The sequence below is a fragment of the Ptychodera flava genome, chromosome 3, assembly GCF_041260155.1.
Source record: "Ptychodera flava strain L36383 chromosome 3, AS_Pfla_20210202, whole genome shotgun sequence".
NCBI classification, from domain to species: domain Eukaryota; kingdom Metazoa; phylum Hemichordata; class Enteropneusta; family Ptychoderidae; genus Ptychodera; species Ptychodera flava.
The window spans coordinates 35,052,131-35,073,090 of NC_091930.1; the positions used below are offsets into that span (position 1 = coordinate 35,052,131).

The following is a 20,960-nucleotide window of genomic DNA, read 5'->3' on the forward strand; positions in this document are numbered from 1 at the left end:
ATGCACTTTTAAAGTCAGAGGTTTTTTGATTGAGCTTAACGTAAGGTATGTCTTTATTCCTAAGATTTCAGTTCATTCCCATGTTCATTAACGTAATAGGATGGAATTCTGTAGGGTTCAAAGGTCAAAGGGAAAAGGTCATGCGTTCTTGGTCAATGTTTTCTGCTGTGTACTCAGAGGAACTCTCAGTATGTGACTGCTATAGTTTTACAATAAAGCCCCTTTCCTCTTTTCCATCTCATATTGCTGTTGCCTCACTCACAGATTGTAACCCTTTCTTTTATGGAACATGCTTGTACCATATGTAAGGTACGGGGAAAAACATGATTTTTTAGACTAGATGAAAAAAAATACGCAATTTGCATCAGCAAAGAGATAATAGTTTTGAGTTAGAGAAGTGAACAAGATAGTTTGTGTCAGAATGTATAAAAAGTCTGTGATATGTGCTTTTCAAAACACTGTCTTAGTTGAGGATACGATGTTTCAAGTGGCTATCTGAAAGCCACACACCTCTGCCAAGCTAACACCTTCACTGGCAAGTTATAATAGTTGTATTAAGACAATAACAATGTCACACAACAAAATTGCAAACAAAAACAAAGACAATAGTTCCGGGATCAATAACAAAGTCATTTTATGCAAATTATGTTTGATGATGTTACTTTCATAAATGACATGAGAGTCGGTGTGCTCTCTTAGCCCGATATGACTTGCCATGACACAAATAAATTGCTTGTGCACAAGCAAATTTTTTTGTATTTCTGTTCATATGTGAAGATACAGGCTGAAGCACAAGCAAATTTTTTTGTATTTCTGTTCATATGTGAAGATACAGGGCTGAAGCAAAGAATTTTCCACTTTTTGCCAAATTGATGCAAATTTTTCAGAAAGACATATTTTTTACGGTGCAAACTGATGAGAGTGATTCGATTTCCATGTACAACATCTACATTTCCTTGACAGGAATAGCTTAAAAAAGAGACAAAATCATGAAAAAGTTTAAAATTTAGTATTTATTATTCAGGGATTTATAGCTTCAAATTGTTAATAGGCGGCAAGGAGATCTGTCTTTGTCGTGTGCAGGGATCAATTGTTACAAGGTTGAACTTTCCCTATTCTGAGTATGATCCTGTCAGTGTTGAAGCATCTTCCACAGTACTTGTCTCTCTAGTGATTTGCCACTGAATCTAATCAGGCAGACAGACAGCCTGCCTTGGGGCCATTTTAGGATTACAGCGGAGCGTCTGGCAGAAAATTGACAAGCGTTTATACGAGTTGCCCGGTGTCAGTGACACATGGACAGTCGCTCTGATAGGGATGATTGAACAGACTCTGGAGATATGGCTGCCAAGTTTGCCCTCATGGGGGATGATTGAAAAGAGGGAGAGAGAAAGAGAGGGGGGACGGGGAGGGGGAGACAGACAAACAGACAGTCAGGCAGGCAGACAGACATCTGAAGGATTGGAAAGGGCTCGACCCCTTTGAGTGCCAAAGTCGTTTTTTGTTGCATTTATACTATACAACGCCAACAATTTTTTTCAGATCTAGACAATTTTTTTCAGATTTTTTTCAAAATTTTGGTCAAAAAGTGCAACCCATAAAAATTTATGTTCATTTGGTCCAAAATCATGGGAAAAAATACAGAAAAGTTCGTAAAAATTGATAAAATGTTGCCCTGATATTTGGAGGGGGGGATTACAGTGCTCAAAGGGTAAAGTCATGTGGTGGAACAGTCGCCATTTCAGATTCAGATTGAGTCACAGAATCCCAATCCCAAAGAGAAGATGTTTCAGGGGAGATAAGGAGACAAGTGGTATTATGTATTGTATCTTCACCACAATACTCTCAGAGAGTGTTGTTATCATGGATTATTGGATATTTTACAACGTTTTACGGAAAATTTATCACAAGTGGTGAGGGCGTCACTCGGATGATGTCTTATTTAGTTTGGGTTTCCATGTGGAGTACAGGTATATAAGTGATTTGAATGCAGAACTTCTAACACTGTTTGATAAAGACAATAACGTGATACCTCGTATCGTCCCCACATACAGGTAAAACTACATGTAGTTTGGATCAAAAACTGAACTTCTTCTCTGAGTATGTAGTTGTTTGGTTGGGCATGGCATACACGATGGATATCATCGTAACTTAGCCATTGGTTCTTAAACGTGTTTATGAGTTTTTAGCTTCCTTGTATATTAAACCTATTATGCTCAGAATCACCCTTAATAACTGTGAAATGTGATTTCATATAATTCATTAATATTCATTTATTGACCAGAAAAAAAAAGTTTTAGTGCAGAGTGTTCTTGCTGTTGTCATTGCATTATAGTCTACATATTTAAAAAAGAAGAGAATAAAGAAAATATATTTTCAAGTCATTATTGTGTCATAAATGTGTGGAAAAGATGGAAAGTTTGGAAATAATTGAAAGCAAGTGGTAGCAAATGTGTACTAACAGGATAAGACCACCATTCCATAGTCAGTCGGAATATTTGGCATAGTGAATTATGTACAGTGATTTGTGTCGGACGTTATTCTTGTCCTGTCATCCATAGACAACGATGTAAAATTAATATTTGTCATAATCCTAACACCCAGCTACTCCTGTGTGATTCACCTCTCAGACGATGTGAAGGAATTTCTCCAGTTTATTTGCGGACATTTCCCTCCTTCCCAGGGAGACATAACATTCTGCAGTGCCCATCCGCGCATCCTGAATCGATTGGGCTGAACCATTGCGGATATAGGGGTGAGGGTCAGATTCAGTCATTGACATTATCACTGCATGGTTAAACAAGATACAGAGCAGAATTTAGCTGGATGGAATCATTTGATATTCAGAATTGACAGAAAATAATTAAGTGTAGAGATTAGGTGGAACGTAAACTTTATCTATTAAGGGTTTTATCCAGAATTTTTTAGCGGGATAACGATGTGCATGATGGATGGTGGCTTGTGTTAGAGGTGACGGTTTAAATTCAACGGATATGATTAATGGATCTGATTTGTGGGGAAGATCGAGGCCCCTGCAAGTCTACGGCTGCACTCTCCTCCATCCATGGCAATATTGGCAGATGCACATCAAGTGTGCCAGGACGCCGCCGACATAACATTATCTGGGTTGCTGTGACCCCGTACCCCTTAGCTTTGTACATGTATATTGTCCAACGTCTGCGGAAAACGAGTCTGACACACTGTGGAGGATTTAATGACACAGAGTACCTTTTTCATCAATAGGACACAGATGCAGGGGAACATGGTTCTTTTTTTCCCTCGTTAGCCTGGAATTGAGCTAAAAGGATTAAACGTTATGATCAAGTCATCCAAGGGAATAAAAAAGAGATTTACATTCTGCACTATTTTGGCTTGTTTTAGAGCTGTTAGACTGTTCAATATATGAAATCTGTGAATTTTATGGCCTGAGATTTGTCGAGTTTTGAATAGAAAATTTGTCAGGGTTTTAGAGCCTGCATCTAAAGTTATTGTAGGACTTTCTCCAGTTTTACTTCAAGTCGTAATGTCACCCCTCTTCCGTACCATTTCACAACTAAGTGTATTTGAGATGATTTCAGATTATTCGTCATTTGCTCGGAAAAGTTGGCTATGCAAGTCACATTTCATTCTTGATAACGTTATTCCGTAGCCAGTCTTCAATAGATGTGACCATGACAAACACCGCTAAATTTATCATCAAATTTTGAAAAATGTCTGTGAATCACCAAGTCACTGTGGCGGTTCAACCTTGTTGGGTCATGGTTTGGCTCTAACGTCGTTTTAGAAAATACCTTGGATGACAAGACTGGATGTAGTGAATCCAAGGTACATCGCAGGCACGCCTCAGTCATGCCATGAGCTTGCTTGTTGGCTATAGAAGTTTCACTCAGTACTGTAATGGTGAAACCGTCCTTCAGTGTAAACCTTGCAGTGTTCGAAATAATCGGTGGCAATGGTGGCATTTGCCACCAAAAACTGTCAATCTGCCACCAAAATTTTTTTCTGGTGGTATTTTTCTGCCACTAAATTTTGGGTCATCATGTCATCGATCCTACGGCTTGAATGAAGGAACACTGATAGAACACACGTTGTCTGACGGCGGAAAAACTCATTAGCAAAAAAACCGAACTAATTGCGACATTTTGGCATGAATGAAAACGTAGCGTGAATCCAAACTTGGGATTGGCTAATATCCATATCGATGACAGCAGCTTTTGTACACTTGACATGTTGTTGCCCTCTGTGATAGCCGCATATGCAGTCATACGGCACAAGATAAAAGCATGTTGTGACATTTTGAAAACAAAGCCAAACCCTGCATGAAATAAATACTTGCAATTCATTAGCCAGTACAGGGCTCCAAAATTCATATCGCCCGACGCCCGTGGCTAGTGAATTTTGCGTTCGGGCAAGTAAAATCAATATGGTTCCCGTCCGACGGGCAAGTGCACCAGCGGTTGAATTAACTAAGCTCTGGACAATTCAAGCTTGAAAACGTATTTCATTATTCCTGTACACGCCTACAATCATTGTAAGTCCTTCAACTCTCAGAAGTTTTTTCTGGAAACCCTTGAAAATCTGCCCGACATCGCAAAATAATCGTTCTTGCTGTTGTAAAACACAAAAAGTCGTAAAAATAGATTTTGCGACATGTTCTCTCCGACGACACGGAGTGAACTCACTGTTTTGTATGTGTATGCCGTAAAGTGGTATGCTCTTGACAGTAGTTGTTATTCTTTTTGTGCAAGTGTGTGAGTCGTATTACAGTCGATCGGCTTCACGCGATAGTGTAATTGCACCATGTGCTTGGTAAATGGATGTAAACTTATTCGAAGCCATGGATCTCGGCAATGCTTACTGTTGAACGTAAATCAACACCCAGTTGAAAAAGTACAAGTTTACATCGTAGTCGAAACGGGCTCAGTCGACCAAGGAGGCCACATATTGCAGCTACGTAGTGCGTGAGATGCAGACAGTTTCAAATTACGTGACCTTGGTTGTTAGGGATCGGCTCTCACTTACAGAAAACAAATCTGCACTGAGGAGTAATGAAAACGAAACTTGAATCTTATCTGCTCTCTTGACGAATACATTTACCAAAATAAATCTTTGAAAGACTGCTGTGTTAGATGAGCAAACATGTAAACAGGTAAAAGGGTTGCAGATGTACATGTGCGTATGCATTGGCCCCGGTGGTGGCAGTCCCCGGGTTGGTGGGTACGTTACCAATTCACGGAAAAGGGGGTGTTTTTCTTCAGTCATCTCGGAGATTCTAGGTCCGTGAAATCGAGAAAAAGGGGTACTTTTTCAGAGTAACCTCCGAGATTAGGGGTAGTCCTTTCATAATCTCCCTAGGACACTAAATCTGGTCTAGTCTCACTCACAAAGAAAATGAAAAACAGTACCGTACGTTTGTATGTACATATGACAATGATTGTGTATGAATGTGACTAAAATCAGGTGAGGACAAACATTTGTGATGTATGTACATGTATACAAAGTCAACCTCCAGGGTCAACCCTGGAAGTCAACATACTAACCGCCTAGATTTCGAATATGTTTTTTACAGTTAATTTCTCCCAGATTTGCCACAAATAGGGGGTGTTTTTCTCAGAAATATTCTAGGAAACGGGGTACTTTTCAAACTTGGGTAACAAGCATGGGTACCCACCAACCCGGGGACTGCCACCGCCGGGGCATTGGCAGATAAACACTGTAGCAGAGCAGTTGTTTGTGATCTCAGCTTGATAATAAAGAGCAGCAGCCAGCCATGCACATTGTAAATCACACAATCTTATTACTCGTATGCAAAGATTTTAGTTTGGATTAGCTTGTGGAAAAATTCCAAATTCAAAGATGTTTTCTAGATGGCCAAATCTACAGAAAAGACTAAAGTATTCTCACATTTCTTCTGCGACATTTCAGATTTGGTAATAGTCCTTCATTTTAACAAGATGTACATGTAGTTCATGTTTGAATGTTTTTTCCCTCTTTGAATTCACTTCATATGGCCAAACTCTTGCTCTCTGTTACAAATTACTGGTACAGTTATTAGAAATTTAGGGCAAGTAATTTTTCCTCTCGGCCAAGTAAAAATGAAATTCATGTGTCCCACGGTAAGTAAGTTTGAAAATTTTTTTTTCGAGGCCTGCAGTATGGGTTGACTTTTTGTGACGTGTACTCACCATATTTTCAAGAATTTATAAATTAGAATGAGTATGTGGCAATGACAAAATGTTGTATTATACCGATCACATGATGTGTTAAACTGCCACCAGATTTTTCATAATTGCCACCTGATTTTATATCCGGTGGCAAACTTTTGCCACAAGAAATAAAAAAGTATTTCTATCCCTGGTAAACCTTGCAGACTTTGCAAGCCATCAGGTTGATGATGACATATGTGTGCCGGCCTGCTAAAAAGATTTACTTTGCTTCGATAGTAATCTTTCCAGATCCAAAATCATACACTTCTCAGTCTGACTATCTCGTTGCCTCACCTGCCAAATCAGTGTCCATGACAACTCTGACATTTTGCAGCATGCCAGTATTGTGCTGTGCGCGACACCTCCGTGTGAAGTGACGCCTTAATGTCGGTAAGTTTCCTTGATAAAATGCCCTGTGACCACCCTACCTCGTCGCGTCACGATCCCATCACACCAGCCCCGTGCACACGACCATCGACCATTGCATCTGTAGCATCATCAATCTACTATCCCTGTCACCGCACTCCTCATGCGTTCTGCCTGGCAACACTTCATTAGCTTGATCGGATCATTGGAGGGGGAGGGGGGGTGAGGGGTCACCTGTCAGCAGGCAGAAAAAAAAATGTTGTTTCCTCTGTTGTGTTTTCGCACCAGTGATGTTAAGAGGAACCACTCATCCATCCATAAATGCCGTAACCCATCCAATCAGTGTTTTCCACCAAGCATATCTTTGGTATGTTCCTGTCTGCAAACACCCCCCAAGCATTACTCCCGCTCAGTGAAGTATGCTCCTCAGCGATTTAAACGTATACTCAAACCTTCCCCAGAAAACTTGAAACAATGATCTTTACTTGTTTACCACATAATGAAGAATGAAAATCAGGGTCACCATTATACAAAGTTTAGGATCAGAGAAACATATTACAATAGATTTCCCAATATTTGAAATCAAAGAATTGCTGCTGTTGGTGCATTTGTTGAATCTTGAGGGGGAAAATCATATTTACGATTTTCACAAACACAAAATGAGTGAAACTTCATGTACTCCACAAATGAGCCACCAGGCAGCATATCATAACTTTAAGAGTTAGAATATCATTTCAACCACAGCGTTTGCATTTACCCTACAATGTAGCATGTATAGAGATGCTTAACATTAGCGTCATCAACACTGTCTCCATACCGTTCACTATTCTAAAGAAGTGACATTATATTATGCTTCATTTGTCTCAGCTGAGTGTCAAGGCAAATTCACCACAAAAAAAAATGAAAAACACAGTGGACCTGATCCCTAGGCTAAAGCAGTGATTTATGGAAAAGTTCCCCTTTTTTCATGGTCTCAATGTATTTGATACAGTGACTGATACTGCCTACTGCCAGAAAACAATTTTACATCCCCACAGTGTTTCGTCGTCTTGATGCACAATTCAACAATGTGTCGTACTTCCAACAGATGCTTCCTTTGCACTCTTGCTCAACAAGTTTTGTGTCTTCCCTACTTGTTTGCCACACAATGACATGATAGTCCACCCTAGTTAAGTTGAGATGCAGTCTTGTCATTGGTTTACATCAATCAGTTCTCAAAGCAGGTGTCTTGAAAATGACAAAGAAGAAGAAGATGGACATTGTTGGTGTAGAGGTCAAAGGTCGTAGCACCTGATGTGGGGTTTTATGTTCGACCCTGTATGCTAATACAGAGGACACACAACTCTTCAATGGCGTGAACACATCCTCTATTAGTGATTTATATGAACTTGGCATACCTTTAACCCCATTCTTACTTTTACAATAGAACCGCCAACCTGTTAGATTGACACCATGTCAGACAAAAACAACACTACGTGACTGACACGGAAGGTACACAGTATTCTTTTCTTGCTGGTGATCATTTAGCATTACCTCTTCACATCTGTGTTCTCTGTTGGTGGGGTTTTTTTTCACAATACAGACGGTAGAAGGGTCTATGTTCACAGTTGATTTCTTTCAGAGAGGGCATACCTCTAAGTCAGAGTGGCCAGAGAGTAAAAACATGGGTCATGATCTGTAGTTGTTAATCATAGGCAACACACCTGGGGGAGGTAGAGACCGTTGCTGTCTGCATCTCACTGCTTTTCAATCAGTGTGATTTCAAGATTTGCCTGTAAAATTTCCATGTACCTCAGGGTGACATCTGGATGCTCAGTTCTCAGGTTTTTTCCCCTATACATTTATCATGTGCATCTTGTCAGACTCACTTTGACACCTGTTAAGGAAATGAAGTTAAGTTCAAATCCAAATTTATGTGTTTCCACCATGGGTATAGCTGCCTTTTTGGATTAGAAATCTTGGTAAATTTTCATTAGGTAGTTTGTTTCTGTAATTCCAAAGTTTGCATGGCTGCTGCTGATTTTTACGGTTGATTTAAAGAAGAGGATGGTGTGAAAGTTTCCTCATGGAAAGCATGGGTTAAATTTGTGTTTGCTTGGACTGTGAATTACCAGGTGAATTTGTTATCTTTTACATTAAAAAGTCAACAAACTTCTCTAGCAACTTTCATAACTTATCATCGTAGTTTCCAACTTCTGACATTGTTGAAATTTATTCTGTTCTCCAGCGAGCAAAAGCAGAGGTTGCTGTCGTAAGGTCTAGGATGTTTATCAGACGTGAAATGCACTTGTTTGATTGTTCACATAAACTATATTTCAATGTGTTCTCGTGGCACATAATCATAGCTTTGGCAACACAACCAACCATTAGCAAGTCTTAAAAGACATGGTAGTTACAGCCCATGAATGGGTTACTGTGACACTTTGGAGATTTATACTGACAATAGACACTGATTAAATACCTCAGAGTCCTTGGCGTGCGTGGGTTGTGCATGCTTTAAATTGATGGTCCAGAAAAATGGTTACTGTACAATGGAGCGGGTTCTTTGAGGTTATTGCCCAGAGGGGGTGTTACTGAGAGTAGTAGACAAAAAAAAAAAGAGTTGGTGTTGTGCTGTTACTGAGGACTTGTGTATTGATTTGATGTAACAGTATAGCTATTAGAAACGATTAGCTGTTAGAAACGTTTATGGGGAAGCTAATCATTGTAATTGTACAAAGAGTGGCGGGGCGTTTTAGTTATGGTCGATGATCACTGCCTACCTGATTTGAGACCACGGCTTGCCTGATTTGAGATCACTGTCACCTGATTTTAGATCACAGCTTGCATGATTTGAGATCACTTCTTACCTGTTTTGAGATCACCACTTGAGTGATTTGAGATCACTGCCTGCCTGATTTGAGATCACCACTGCGTAATTGAGATCACTGCTCACCTAATCTGAGATCACCACCTATTTGAGATCACTGCCTATCTGATTTGAGATCACTGTGTACCTGATTTGAGCAACTGCTGCTCAAATTAGCATCAGTGTATTTTTTTTGTACGTTTTGATGCCAGAGTGTGCTGCAGTCTGCAGACTCTATATTTACTTGAGTTGAGATGTGCTGATGCAGTACTGGGGACTCCAAAAGAAAACTGCGTAAGAATCACCCCCACCCCCTTTCTGGTAGAAATCAGTGCTTGTCTCTAGATGCCTATGATGAGGAGTATGATCAGACACATGTATCTAAGATACAACCCCATTTCCCAAGATAGAGGTCTAACTATACTACAGAAAACTAAGTGAATCCAAATCTAACGGAAGGTTGGTTCACAAATCAATCAACCAGTCTTGCTTCTCTCACACACACAAAACACACACACATAAACGTACACATATTCATACACAAACACACTATCTCACACATACTCACTTATTATACACTTCACCAGCTTAGAGAAGAGGGTTCAATTTTTGCAAACACTGGTTAGGCAAAAATTATTGCTATGTACACCATACGGTAACTCTTGATAAACAATGCATGTGCTTATAAATAACATCCATGTCCAGGAATGAAAGGTGGAGTATATTAATGATTTATCCATTGTGAAGGAAGACAGAACTCTTTATGAATTGAAAGGATATATATTGTAGAAGTAATACCCGTAGAAATAGTTTTCCTTTTCTGAAGTTACCAGGAAGAGACAAAAGTGTTGAGTTTTATGGGAAATCATAATTTATAGAGGAATGAAATAGAACAAATCAACAACCTCCGTGACAGTAGCATGTTGAATATATTGGTATAGTCGCTGCAACGTATTTCAAATATACTTTTGGCTGTTTCCAATCTAGTTGACGTGAAGTATGTAATTACTCATCAACTAAAATGTCTTTCATTGCAGCCAGTCATGCATGTACGAAATCATCAAGTCCTGGATTGGTTGCCTGGTATTCAGCGCATTGCTGTCATAATTCCGGTTAAAAAAAAACTGAATGACTTTTTGACAGGTCATAGAGAGGTGGTAGCTGTTCATTGCACTCTTTGACCTCACAAATTTAGATTAAACCAGCAGACAGAACTTTCACTGATGTGCTAATAATTCTCTGCTGGGCTGCTCGTCAGCCAGATATGGACAATTACATTTTAAACATTGTCCAGTATTGTATTTCACTATTATCCCGATTAGCAGTCTCTGGAGAGTTGAGGACCAAAATTGTTTTCAGGTGTATCAAAGTTTTGAATATTTTATAAATATGTGCATATATTATGCTAAAGTACAATCAATATGCAAATTCAGCTTAAATATTCATATCATCGTGTTCAAAACTGTTTAGTTTTGGTTTTTGCAACATTGGTGAAAAATATTGAATTGGTCTGAAATTTTTTATGTTAACACGTCTAAAATATCACATGCACTTAATATAAGGAGATCGTTATTTAATTGAAAAGCACTTGTTCACAATCATCGTACTGGTTACAAGTAATGTTCAGAAACTTTGAAGTGAGTTATTCACCTTGATGGGCATAAACAACTGAGCGTTTGGCCCTGCCCTATATCACAGTCACTCCATAAACACGCATACTAGGGTTTTTATCAGCGCTGCACAAACATGGGACAGTCAGCATTAAGTCAGGGGCCAGCTGTGGCCAGCCACAGCCTTTGAATAATACCCTGGTATCTGCTCTCTCCATGAGAGTAGGGATGGCAGAGGTCACCCTGAAAGTACATTGAAAGTCCAATGAGCATTTGTTATTTTCCTTGTATACGCCTATAAGCAGGAACATGACACACTTATGAAGTTTACAACTGACCACAGAGGTATATCTGTGAAAAAAATTCAATGGAGCACTTTATTCTGATATAGTATTGCTGAACACGTAATACAGACTTTTACATGGTGAGTGACCATTGCTGAATGTGAAAAAAATGTCTTGACTACCAGAGGCCAACAAATGTACAAACAGGTTTTTAGCTATAATAGACTCGTAGTCAATTAAGGCTATTTGGATGGGTGTCTATCAGGTGTAATTCTGTATGTATTTTTCTTTTGCAAAAAATCCTTTTATTTCCTTAGTGTAGCATTCTTAACGTCAACAGTCTCATGGGGGTTTTTTGCTTTAAAAATTCCATACAAATGAATTGCAAACAGCAAAAATTGGAAAGTATCAAAGCGTTTAGGAAACAAGAACTACCACAATACAGGCAGTGGTACAAATTTTAAATGGCAAGGTGGAATCCCTCACTGCCACAAATGAGCTCAGAATAAAAACCACTGTATAATAATCCCCCTTGAAATGATCAATTTAATGCCCCCTCCAACCGGAGGGAAATGCCTCTAGCCTTTCAATTTATTGATAACTAGTTGGGAAACACCAAGGCTAACATCCTTCAGATGCTTGACAAATGTGTGAATCCTGATTGTGATTAGCGTGGCATTAATTGGTTTTGGCCCCCAACAAGATCCGCTGGTGTCTAGACATCATTAAACGTAATTTCAATGCAAAAAATGTCTCCCCCAGACAATTAACAGGAGTTAGTTAATTTATGCGGCTTTGATCAATCAGGAATGATGTTCTTTTATTTCCGTAATTAGCCGTAATCAAAAGCAGGTTAAATTGTTTCGCTGTTGAAAGAGATGGACACTATTGATTTTGAAAGGATAGCAGTCCCAGTGGTTGGAAAACACCTCCCGGGTGGAATTGCCAGCTAGAATGGTGTCTTGAAACGGCAGATCTGATTGGCTGACTGCCATTTAAACTGACTCCAACCGCCAATCAGAAAGTACGTATGTCCGATTTTCACTCAGCTCTTAATTGGATAGAGGACCTGTGCCACATATTTGAAATTAAAGATTCATGTCTGTTTTTTGTCTCAGAGGAATTCCACAGATTATGGAGACTTCACAGAAAAGAAATGAGTTTGTTTCACAGACTGCTTTTTCTGAATAAAATTTGCTTTCATCAGCTACATACGAGGTGTCAGAACAGACAATTTAAGATATTACGCTGCACTTCTGTGTCACATATACATTCAGCTCAGACCACTGGCTTGTCATTGTCAAGGTTTGTTCAAAGTGCAAGAAACTACAGATAGATTGGTGATGAGTGGGGTGGGGAGGTCAGTGACCTCTGGCAAAGGTGCGCACTAGTGTTTTAAAGTACTCCATGAAAGTCCCCATCTCCTCAGTGTGCGTGGTTCGTTCCATCTCTTCCCCTATCCCTTTTCAATACTGCCGGCTGAATCTCTGTTTGCCGATCAGCTTGCTATGTCAGCCACAATTGCTTACATCTCCCAGCCACACAATACAGACCCTCTAAACAACCCTTCCCTATTTGATTCCCGCTCAAGTACTACTTAACCTCCCCTCCCACTGCGAAAATAATCCCCCCAATCCAGGGCAAAGTCCCGGTAATCTGGCGAAAGCTTTGTGTTGCCATGAATACATGGCTGTGCAAATCCAGACTTCTGTTTGTGGAATCAGTCAGAGGCAGCACCAGGGGAATGTGTTCTGATACCCTTTGCAAGTGATTCATGGTGCAAAAAGGCGCTGTCAGATTTTAGTCCTTGCAAAGAAAAGACGTATGTTCTGTCAGACATTTAGACAGCAGAGAAGGATTTGGGTTCGGAGTGAGCAGAATCCAAAATAATGGTTCAGCTGTTAGTTTCATTTCAGTGCTCCCAGTCATGTGTTTAGTTGTCATTTTGTCAACATGTATTTTCACTACACAATGAATGCTATATATAGTATGACAAAAATTACAACATCCAAAGAAAGCAGTGTTGTCCCCCCTTATTAATATGATTAAGAGGGCTGCATTTGATATCAATTATCATGATGTGGATCAATCTATGAAATAGCTGCCATACAAAGTCCATATATAAGTTGATAGATATAGTCTAGAATAGACCGTGGTAGTTCTGTTGTGGTAATAAATTGAGCAGATCATGACTATAGACCATTACAGATGGGGTTTGTCCAGGGTGCCGATATAGTACTCAAAGTATCACTCAATACGCCATTGGCAAACTCCATTGGTACTTCCAAACTGTACTGTCATGTTTTACACTAGTCAGCGTTTTGCCTTGAGTGGTTGCACTTTCATTTGTCGTACCGCAGTAATTACCTGCATCATGTATTGTCAGTGAATTTGTATGGCGAGTGACGGGAACAGGACGCTTTAGGGATCTTGCATACAAAAAAAAGTGTTTTACTGTAAAATATCACCAGACAGAGGTGTGTGCCAAAGTCTCAAAATTCACGGATCATGAGAGACTTTTACTAATTTTTAGGTGCGATTGCTATGTGAAGGAGAATGGTTGTAGAGGTGCATTCCTTTATGTCTCATCGCTAATTTAGCAACACAAGAAGAAGCGTTAGTTGCGTGTTTTGCAAAAACAATAAGGTGAGGCGTCCTTTGATGACAAAAGGCCGCTTTGTCCAACACCAGTTCCTATCTCTACACAATGGCCAAGCCAGCATTCTTTTAGAAAGATAGAGGTGACAGTACCCCCTAGCTATGTAACAGTTTAGCTGCCGCTGATAAACACTTGTGAATACAATGCCTTATATTCCTGTCATAATACTGGAATCACTCATCCGTACTCTCTGCATGTGTCGGAATGTATAAAGGAATTCAGAGTGTAATACACCTGTCCTGGCTTTATTTTCTAAATTGTGATTTGGTCCCCCTGAGCGGTGCTGGGTACGACTGTTTTAAGGCAAATGAACATTTTTTTTTCACCAGGCTGGAAATGCTGTCCAGTTGTGCACCATTGTGTCCGTTCTGTTGACTAGTTATTTTAGCAGACGATAGGTCAGAAAGTGTAGTCGCCTGAAGGCTACCACCCTGGATGTTATGTAGGTGATTTTAGTCGATGGTGAACTGCCACATTAACATTACCTTTACTTTATTGTCATAACACTTGTCATACCTATTCTAGGGTGGGCAATGGTTGTTACATGACAAAAAGTGATCAAAAAGAGACAAAACTGATAACAAAACAAAAGCAGAACCATAATACATTACTGTATCAAGCCAAAAGAACAACACACACATCCATCATTATCAAATGTACCTTCCAATTTCAACCCTGCCAACACTATGGTTTGATCCAAAGCTATTGTTACACTATGGTGATTGTGGAGCTGTTTTACGGGGAATAGGGGTTACAAGGTGAAGATTTGAGCATTTCTTAAAATTACCGGAGGTCAGCCCTGTACCAATACAGGTAATTTGCAAAATCTTCCTAAGTGCAATTTAGAAAAATATTTTGAGGTCAGTTGTTTGTTAATTTGCCTTTGGGAAACATGGCTGTTGTATTTGACACTTTAAGGTATTTAAATCTGGCCAACCAGATCATGAGAAGGTTTATCGCTAGAGGGTTGGGCTATAGCCTTCCACTGGGTGAGAGGAAAGGTACAGCCTTGCCTGGAGCGGCGGATCTTCCAGTCTACTGGCCAACATGACAGCCACCAATGAAAGAACGTGTTTGTAGAAAGTGTGGATCTGGGATGCATTGCTTCCTTCCCTTTGCACTGCCCTCCTTGTAAGACTGACATCAAGACAGACGGCACACAGTGTCAAACAGATTTAAATCCCGCACTCCTCCTAGTACATACACCATATACAGAAACCCATTGATTTGCCAACAGCTTAGGTCTAGGTGGTTCAGTACTCAGGCACGCAGTACAAGACACATACAGGTACATGTAGCCTACTCACTCCATACAGGCAGCCATCATCTTCCACACTATTAGTAGTACCCCACCGATATTGACCAGATCACATCAAATGAATGTCCTCTGACATGTAAGGGTGTCAAGGTATGCTGTGCCCCGCGTCTCCATATGTACAGCATTGGATCAGACCAAAGTACAGAGTCAGGGAGGCGCAGGGAGTGTATGGTGACACTGAAACGCTTGAATTTTCTCAAAAGGCAGCCATTGAAATACCATCCCAGTCACCAGGTACACAGATAGTGTGTCACCTTGTTACAGAATGTACGAGTCACTTACCATTTTGATCGGTGTAGGTATAAATTTGTAACACCAATGCCCTTATGCTACACACTGGCTGTACTTGACATTGTGAAAGGTCTCATAAAATAGGACATTTATTGGCTGCGGAAATATATCATTGATTGCAAGTCATCGCTTGAATCCAAGTGGTGTGTCAACTCTATAAAATATGGGAAAGTAGATCACCAGGCTGTTTACATCTCTCCTGGATATGGGTCAGCGATGTGTCTGTTGATTCTATCATGGAAAATGCCATACCCGCATCACTAATGATTTTTGTCAATCAAATAATGTAAAATTTAAAAATATCTAGAGTTGGTTTGAGGTAGAACGGGCCTCGGGGACAGATAGTTGGACTCTCAAATTTCTACAATTCTTTTCTGATCTACCACTTGTGGGGGCTCATTTTAAAGCTCTCGGAGAAAGAAAAACTTTCACCGTCTTAGTTTTTCAAAAATCCAAAATTTTCTTTTTTCCCTTATAGAGTTAACACAGGAATGTCAGCCATTTTGAATTTCAATTATCGCAAAATGTCTGGTAATTTGTTTCGTTAGTTCCAAACTTTACACGGTGACCCCCCGATTTTTATTGTTGATTTGGTAAGAGAATGGTTGAAAGTTTCATTCAGGAATGTTTGAGCAAAAGTTTAAGTCTTTCACTTTCGAGGCGCATACTACCTTATTAGTAAGCCCATGGCTTGCTGTAGTGTGTTCATATTGGCAGCCCTGCAATATGGACACATGTTGCTAAAGTTACAAGATGTTGATCAGGGTTTACGTGTAATTCATACGATGCAGGAGATTTCTCTCGCAAGGTGTGTGGTACTGTGGAACAGCTAGAGCAGATGTATCGCTTGGGTTTACAAGCTGATACTTTGTATGGCCACAGTGTTACACAGTATCTCAATGGATGTCAAACCGAAAATTTCCCTTTCTAAAGCCTTCCCTCTCAATAGACTTGTACCAGTTAATGAATTTTGACTTTTTAACAAGCAGGGTCAATGGGCGCCATCGGAGGCTGTGACTTGATCCAACAAAGACAGGCAGTAGTAAACACTTTGTCAGGCTCATTATCAGAGAGTAGCACAGCTAATTACCAGCATGCGAACTTGGCAAACATTTAAATTGGCAACAGTCAAAATGAGAGAGGGTGTACGTATTCCCCCTAGAAGTGTTGCAGATAATCATGTAAATTCGTGTCCCATCATACAGTTTCTTCTGACGCTTTTCGATTTGTTTAATGAAACAAAAATAAAAATATTGCGTAACAGCAGTCGTCTGGATGCACAGGGGGCAAACCCATTACAATGTTGTGCCGCTTGGCCCCGGCGTGCAGTGACCGGACATAATTTGATACTAGACTTGGTACAAATGAACCTCACCAGGCGTAAAATTGCAGATTTGAAGTCTTTCTGATAATTCATGTTGAAAGAAGTAGCTTAATTACAACTGCTATTTCCTTAATTTAAAGCGAATATTAAAAGTCCAAGGCGTCATGTTTTTTTTTCCTTTTTCCAGTAACATGGTTTGAAATGAAAAGCAGCGTATGTTAATTAAAAATATGTACTGAAGTGTGACTGCAGGATGTTTTGCAAACATTGGCAACAAATGTACGATGCATATTTTTAACAACTTATTAATTTTCAAGTTAAATATTGCTGATGCGAGCGAGTACACAAAAACACTGAACAGTCAGCGGAATCTGGAAAATAGTGAACTTCTCAAAGACAGTATGACTTCATATCAGGAATCAGAAAAGATCTTTCATGAGATTGGATGGCATTTTCTTGGTAAGCAAAATGCAAAGAGATACAGGTAAATGGGACTTGAAAGCTTGCAAATATCATCTTGTTCTGAAGGGGGAGGCAATAAAACTGTTCGTGTCAAGAAACAAAACTCTATTACTCGTTTCAATTAAAGCACCATTTCCTGTGCATCATACTTCTGTATCGCCCTCATTCTTGTACTTCAACAGCCCACAGTATTGAAAGTCAACAGGTCAATATAAATGCATTGGTGCCATATATTATCAAGAAACCAATATTCCTACCAAGAAGTTTGCCCTGAGCTGCAGAATGCTGGTCCAGTATTTTACATTACATTGTAATAAACATTATCCCCACAAAACATTTCTAAAATAATTTTATCACTTTTCAACACCCCCCCCCCCCCCTCCATGTTGTTTAGGTGCAACAAGAGGATTAAGAATCTGAAACAAGATTATCTTGTCAAATTTCAAACATAGTTCTTGCCAATTTTAGTATCTAGCGTAAAGCCTGCTTTTCAAAACTGAAAACTATTGGTTTGAAACAAGGGCCAGACACCAGGTTTACTATTAGGTTGATAGAGTTGACAGTCAACCCCACCCTTGTAATAAATTGATACAGTGACTGTGCTGTCTAAAATAAACAATGATCCGGGATAACACCCTTTTGCTTTGGTCATAGCTGACCTTCAGAAAAACAGTTTGCATATATGAAACTGGAAACAAACCAGTTTCACTCATTTCAACCATCAGTTTTCACATATTTTTCCCATCCACGTAAAAGGGGTGGGATTTGGGGGAGAGGGGAGGAGATATGCTTGGTGCATTCCTCTTACTCCTTACACGCTATAAATTCACTCTTTGACACCTTTTAGCACAAAAAAAAGGTTTTGAATACCCAGAGTATGCAAGTTTTGTCCTAAAATAAATAGTGACAAGCAGGTTTTTGTACAGGTTTAGGATTCACAGTATGTTTGGTTTTGAATTGTGATTGTCAAAACCAAAGCAGTGAGTCATTGCTTTGTTTACATGTGATTTCTCTGACCTAACCACTCCCTGTAAACTATGTCACTCTTTGTCCAGTATGGACCCAGTGTCTTTACTTTGAATTCCAGGCATAATTACCTCTAAAGATGTGCAACAGTTATAAAAATGTTTTTCTTTTCCCCTACGATGTCTTTTTGCTGGAGAATTCAGAAAGCTGAGAGGGTTGAGGTTGAGTGTTTCTTTTTCTGTTCATCATCCTGCATTATGAGAGGAAATTACAGAATGTTTTTAAATGATATACTGTAGTTTTACGGTAGGTATCTGTTGCTCTGGCATTTATTTATTTATTTATTTTATTTATTTAATTATCTATACATCATAATAAATGTGTATGAACAAAACATTAGCAAGCAATGGTGAAAATGGCTTCAGATTGTTCTGAATATCATTGGCACACATTATTTCACAATGTATGTCTACAGGAACTAGTCTGTTCTTTCCGAAAACTATTTTAAAACCCCCTTGGCAAGATGGTCATTGTGTGGTGAGACAGGTGAGAGTTGAGGAAGAGTTTTTGTGTTGTAACACTCCAATTATCTGTCGCTGTATTTCCTTGTTCTTTTCTTGCAAGAGTCAGATTCTGTCGTCTATCATTGTTGTGTTTTGGAATCCATTGCAATGACAAATGCCCGACGCCAATTATCCAACAGTCGTAGCCAAATTAATGTGGACATGACCGTGAGAAAAAAGTCAGATAAAGAAGGGCATTTAGATTAAATCTGTATTTACAAGGCCATAAGGGTGCTCTGCATTTGTGTAAGCCATTGTCATTGATGTCTCATTCATGCAGACATACAGAGGGCGGTATTTGTCTCACGTTATTATCTTGTATTAAACTGTTTTCAAGAGTAGTAATGCATTGTTACATGCCTGCCTGTACAGTGCAAAGTTGGTGAAAAAAACATTAGGATAAAATTGTTTTTAAAATTTAACTGTTACTTAAAAATGGGGGTTGCCACTATTTGAAGTGCCCAACATTTAATGAGTACTTGTAGTAGTTGACTAATGATACAAATAGCAAATTTCAGAAATCTTCATTTGCAGGTCCCTGGATATTTTCCATCGCTGAAAAAGTCAATTAAGTCAATTTAACCTATGTTATCCCTACCCCTAAATCTAAACTGCACCCCAGAAATTGTCAATTTTGCCAGAAAATGAAACTTCAAAATCACAAGTCTCAATCTTGGTGTTTGTTGTAGTTCTCTTCTCTCAAGGACAAGGTTTTATCTTCTATCTTATGAACTACAACTGAAATTAAATGCTTGAGACAACAACAACAACAACAACAATATATATATATATATATATATATATATATATATATATATATATATATATATATATATATATATATATATATATATATATATATATATATATATATATATATACATATACATATACACATTGAAGTATACAGATGTCCTCGTGGGAAATTACAGTGCTCGATGCGGAAAACAGAGCGTTATAAATAATAACAAAAATTACTTCAAGTACAAAGTAATAATATCTGTTACTTAAGTTTCATGCATCCTGCAATCTTCAGACAGAAGATTGCAGGATGCATGAAACTTGTAGTTGAAGTAATTTGCATTATTATACATTAATAATTAATTAATTAATTAATTTGCATTATTATATGTTTCAATATATATATATGTATTTGAGACATTGAAATTTACCGGTACCATTTGGGTGGTCTCAATCGTGAAAAGCTTGGTTAATGAGAACATATGTACTCTTGAAAACAATGTTACAAAAAAATAAACGTAAATAAAGTTGACCAAATTTCAATGCAATCGAATGCGAAGAGAAGAGTTGGTTCTTTCAAGTTTGAAGGAAGTATTTGTGAAGTTTCAGATACGCACGAGTGTTTTACAGAAGAAATCAATTAAAGAAAGGAGTTAGAAAGTCAAAATGGGGGCTTGAAATCAAAAGGAAATAATTTATTGATCTGTTTCTGCGTTTGTAGTAAATTCCTTGAATTCCATCACAGGCATGTTTGTGTCACGGCACACATGGCTGTCCACAGTCACTGTGAGCACGTGGGAGACAGTAGCGTCTGCCACTGCTCCACAACAAAAAGTGACCACCGGATGGTGTTTTGGCGGGAGTCTGCCGGACAGATAATCCCGGGCCCCTTGAGAGACAGCCAGCGTTGGGTTTTTTATTGTTGGGCGCCAATTTTGAATAGGCCAAAGAGGGAGCTGGGTGGGAGGAACCAGTGAGATCACATTTTTTTCCCAGGATAGGCAGGGCCATTGTGTGAGCGGCATTAATCAGGTGGCTCTTTGTGCGGCCATTGTCCCGTCTTCCCGCCAAATCTCAAGGAGTGTTTGTTTAAGGTTGATTCATTGACTAGTCTGTGAGATCCGACTGACCATTCACGGTGCTGGCTGGCGGTGCCAGTGTACATAGCTGTAGCAGCATGGGGATGAGTAATGCTCTGGCTCTGCTACGTCTCCCAGAAACAGGTAAAAAAACTCAAATTTTTCTTCTCAATACTTTCCAGAATTTATCTCAATTTTGTGAGGAATATTTTTGTGGATTTTTTGGTGATTTTCATGAGGGTT

The 20,960-nt window shown here is 39.2% G+C and overlaps 1 protein-coding gene across 4 annotated transcripts in view; it reads left to right on the forward strand.

The window, feature by feature from the left end:
* Window positions 1-20,960, forward strand: part of LOC139129890 (dual specificity tyrosine-phosphorylation-regulated kinase 1A-like) — a 107,167-nt gene that overhangs the window by 58,885 nt on the left and 27,322 nt on the right. Inside the window, exon 1 of one of the 4 annotated variants that reach the window (XM_070695577.1) lies at window positions 20,748-20,861. The exons of the other annotated variants lie outside the window; for them this stretch is intronic. Within the exon in view, the coding sequence (XP_070551678.1) occupies window positions 20,816-20,861 (46 nt within the window). The 5' untranslated portion in view covers window positions 20,748-20,815. Of the gene's footprint in view, window positions 1-20,747; window positions 20,862-20,960 lie in introns of those variants that run through there. 4 annotated transcript variants of the gene reach the window in all.